Source organism: Chrysochloris asiatica, unplaced genomic scaffold (assembly GCF_000296735.1).
Source record: "Chrysochloris asiatica unplaced genomic scaffold, ChrAsi1.0 scaffold00003, whole genome shotgun sequence".
Lineage (NCBI taxonomy): Eukaryota > Metazoa > Chordata > Mammalia > Afrosoricida > Chrysochloridae > Chrysochloris > Chrysochloris asiatica.
The window spans coordinates 10534101-10537356 of NW_006408521.1; the positions used below are offsets into that span (position 1 = coordinate 10534101).

At 36.7% G+C, this 3256-nt stretch overlaps 1 protein-coding gene across 1 annotated transcript in view; it reads right to left on the reverse strand.

Annotated features, from left to right (window-relative positions):
- Positions 1-1123: 1123 nt before the first annotated feature.
- ASAH2B (N-acylsphingosine amidohydrolase (non-lysosomal ceramidase) 2B) overlaps positions 1124-3256 on the reverse strand; it is a 106101-nt gene continuing 103968 nt past the window's right edge. The window contains exon 20 of the mRNA XM_006831432.1: positions 1124-1313. Coding sequence (XP_006831495.1) covers positions 1124-1313 — 190 coding nt within the window. The remainder of the gene's footprint in view (positions 1314-3256) is intronic.

Below are 3256 nucleotides of genomic sequence, written 5' to 3' on the forward strand. Positions count from 1 at the left end.
GTGTATCAAACTGAATATTTTCTTATAGTCATTTTTCAATGCTTACCTTCAAGCTAAATATGATATCACTGCTCATCATGGCCCAGGTACCGGAACAATGTTGAGCCTGTGAATGTTTTAATAAATAGTGTACAACTGAGTGGACTCACGAGTAAAGGAGTAATAAAAGACCAAATGTATGAGTTTAGAGCCTTCCCTTTGCAGACTGCCTCCCATCCAGAAACACTTTTTAGTATCTACCCTATACTAAGGGCAAAGCTTTGTGCATTTTTGTTGTTTGTTTGTTTGTTTTTAAGCAGGGGGAGAATAAGGGGAGTGAATTGTATTTCTGAAAACAGTCAAAAATTATTTAGAACAAGTCTTAGAAATAAAAAGACACAATCAAGATGGGGTAAGCACACTGAACAAAATACAGACATGATCAAAGCATTACAAGTGTGACTTTCTTGTCATTGGATTCTGAAGGCAACTGTAAAAATGATTTGAACATCCACAATAGCTCTGCCAGAGGCCTATCAGCTCCAGGTGACTGCTCTGAAAGGCCATGCTTATCTCAATGTAGAAACACAAGCATGTTAATTTCTCATTTATCTAATTAGACTCATACACTGATGGTCAATTTTTACAAACTGTTTTAAAATGTGATTGGGGAGAAAGACCTTATCACTTTATGTTCATCTTAAATCCACAAAACTTCCATTATTCTTTTTGTAAAATGATTTCTATAAACATCTTCCTGTGTTGTTGTTATTGTTGTTGTTAAGTGCCATCGAGTCAATTCCAACTCATAGTGACTTTCATAAAAAGGTAAAACACCGTTTGCATCTTGAGCCACTCATACTTAACATTTCAGAGGCTTCATGTTGAAGGGAATTATCCCATTAAAGGGCCATAAAGCCTTCAGGTAAATCATGCTTTAGGGGGTAGGCCACAAGGTAGGTAGCTGCTGGAATAAGATAAATGGGATATACATTTCATACATTACCATTGTCCAATTAGCAGTAATTGTCTTTCTGTCCCCAAAAAGGGACAATATAGCAGCCAATATGATAGTTTACATTCATGTGAAATCAGTTTTATAAACTTTGCAAAGCTGTGTTTTAAGCGATTTGTTCACTTTTCACTAAGCAGTTACAACTCCAAAAGCAGGGGATGTGCCTTCAAATGGAAGTATTACTGGAGGCTTGAAAATAGTCTGCTTCCGACTGTGTCCAAAGTATTTTATTCTGTAGCGTCCAGGCTGGGCAGTGGCTGGAATATGCCACGCTATCGTTGCATTGCTGTGGCCCGCTAATCCCTTGTGCCAATAAAAACTGTGGGAAGAAAATAAATAAAGCCCAATTTTACTCTTAAAGTTGTGTGATTAGATAACCATTTCTTCAACAAATACTCATTAAGTACCTAGAAGAACAAGGTACTGTGCTAGACATTGACAATATAGCAATGAACAAAACAGGAAAACTAATATCACAACCCCCTACTTTTTAGAAGAGGAACATACAAAATTAAGCTATTTGCATAAATTGTTTGTTATATATTTTTAACTACTTAAATTCCATCTATTTTAGGAAAGTTTGACTTGATATTGAGAATACAGGAAGTTTCATGTTCTAGAACTATGAAAGCATCCTTTTAGCGATTATTATAACTTACTTCAACTGATACTTTTTTTCTTATCTAGATTTACATAATAGCTACCTTATATATGGAGTTCTGGTGTGGCACTAGATTAAGCAATGGATTGAAAGGTCAGTTCAGACTCGCCAGCTGAATCAGAACCAATTTGATGGCACTTAAAAACAACATACATTATATCTTAAATATTTATATTTCTACATTACATTGTGTATGTTTTACTTATATATTTTTATATGACTCCTGGTGTGGTACTGTAGGAACAACGCTGGACTTGTGAACCAAAAGGTTGGCAGCTGAAACCTACAAGCTGTTCCTCCAAAATCCTAAACAGGGTCAATAAGAGAACTAATTTGATGGCATTTAACAACAACATATTTTTTATATAAGATATTAAATGTGTACTTAATACAGATATCAAATATAAACACACACATATATATGTGTGTATATATGTTGTTGTTGTTAAGTGCCATTGAGTCAGTTTCAACTCATAGCTACCCTGTACAGGGTTTCCAAGGAGTGGCTGGTGAATTTGAACCAATGACCTTGTGGTTCAAATCAACCTTGTAGTTTAATCCCACAGCACCACACCAGGACCCTCTCATCCTCTCTCTCTCTCTCTCTCTCTCTCTCTCTCTCTCAACAAAAATATATATATATTTGTTGTTGTTGTTATATGCCATGGAGTAGGTTCCGACTCATAGAGACCCTGTACAGGGTTTCAGAGTCTGCAAATCTTTATGGGAGCAAAAAGCCTCATCTTTCTCCTGTGGAAGAGCAGGTAGTTTCAAACTGCTGACCTTGTGGTTTGCTGCCCAATTTGTAACCAATACACTATCAGAGCTCCATATATATATACACACACACATATACATACATATGTGTGTGTGTGCTAATGTGTGTGTATACATATACACACACACTAGGGTGAGTCAAAAATTATCTGAACTCTGGCTATGGAATTTATTTTAATCTACTTTTAGAAAAGGCAAATACATAATTTTCAAACATAATCTTCGTGCTTTTCAATACACTTTGTCCATCTGTCAACAAACTTGCATAGTCCCTTATTAAAAAATGTTTTAGACTGAGCTGTGAGCCATGAATGCACCGCTGTCTTCACTTCTTCATCAGAGGTGAATCTTCATCCTCGAAAGGCTGCTTTCAGGGAATTGCTTTCAGGATGTTTATTGAACAGGTGAAAGTCCGATGGAGTAAGATCAGTACTATAGGGAGGATGCTTTAACACCTCAAAAGGAAGTTTTTGCAGAGTGTCAACAGTTTGGGCAGAGGTGTGTGGACATGCATTGCCATGCAAGATTACAATGCCCTTGGACAGCAGTCCTCTGCATTTAATACAAAGTTTAGGCTTCAGCTCACTGTAATGAGCTCACTGTTGATTGTTGAACATGTGTAGTTAATAAAGCACAGGTAAACATCTTTCTGATATTCTCTGCTTTCAGCCAAGATCCATCGGACATCAGCAATGATATCTCTCGTTTCATGGCCTCTTCTGAATTCAGCTTGAACCTCTGGAAGTTCTCTGTCAATGTATGATTGTAGCCGTTCTGTATTACCTTTATCAAAACTTTACTCGCTTGAGATATCAAAGAGATTG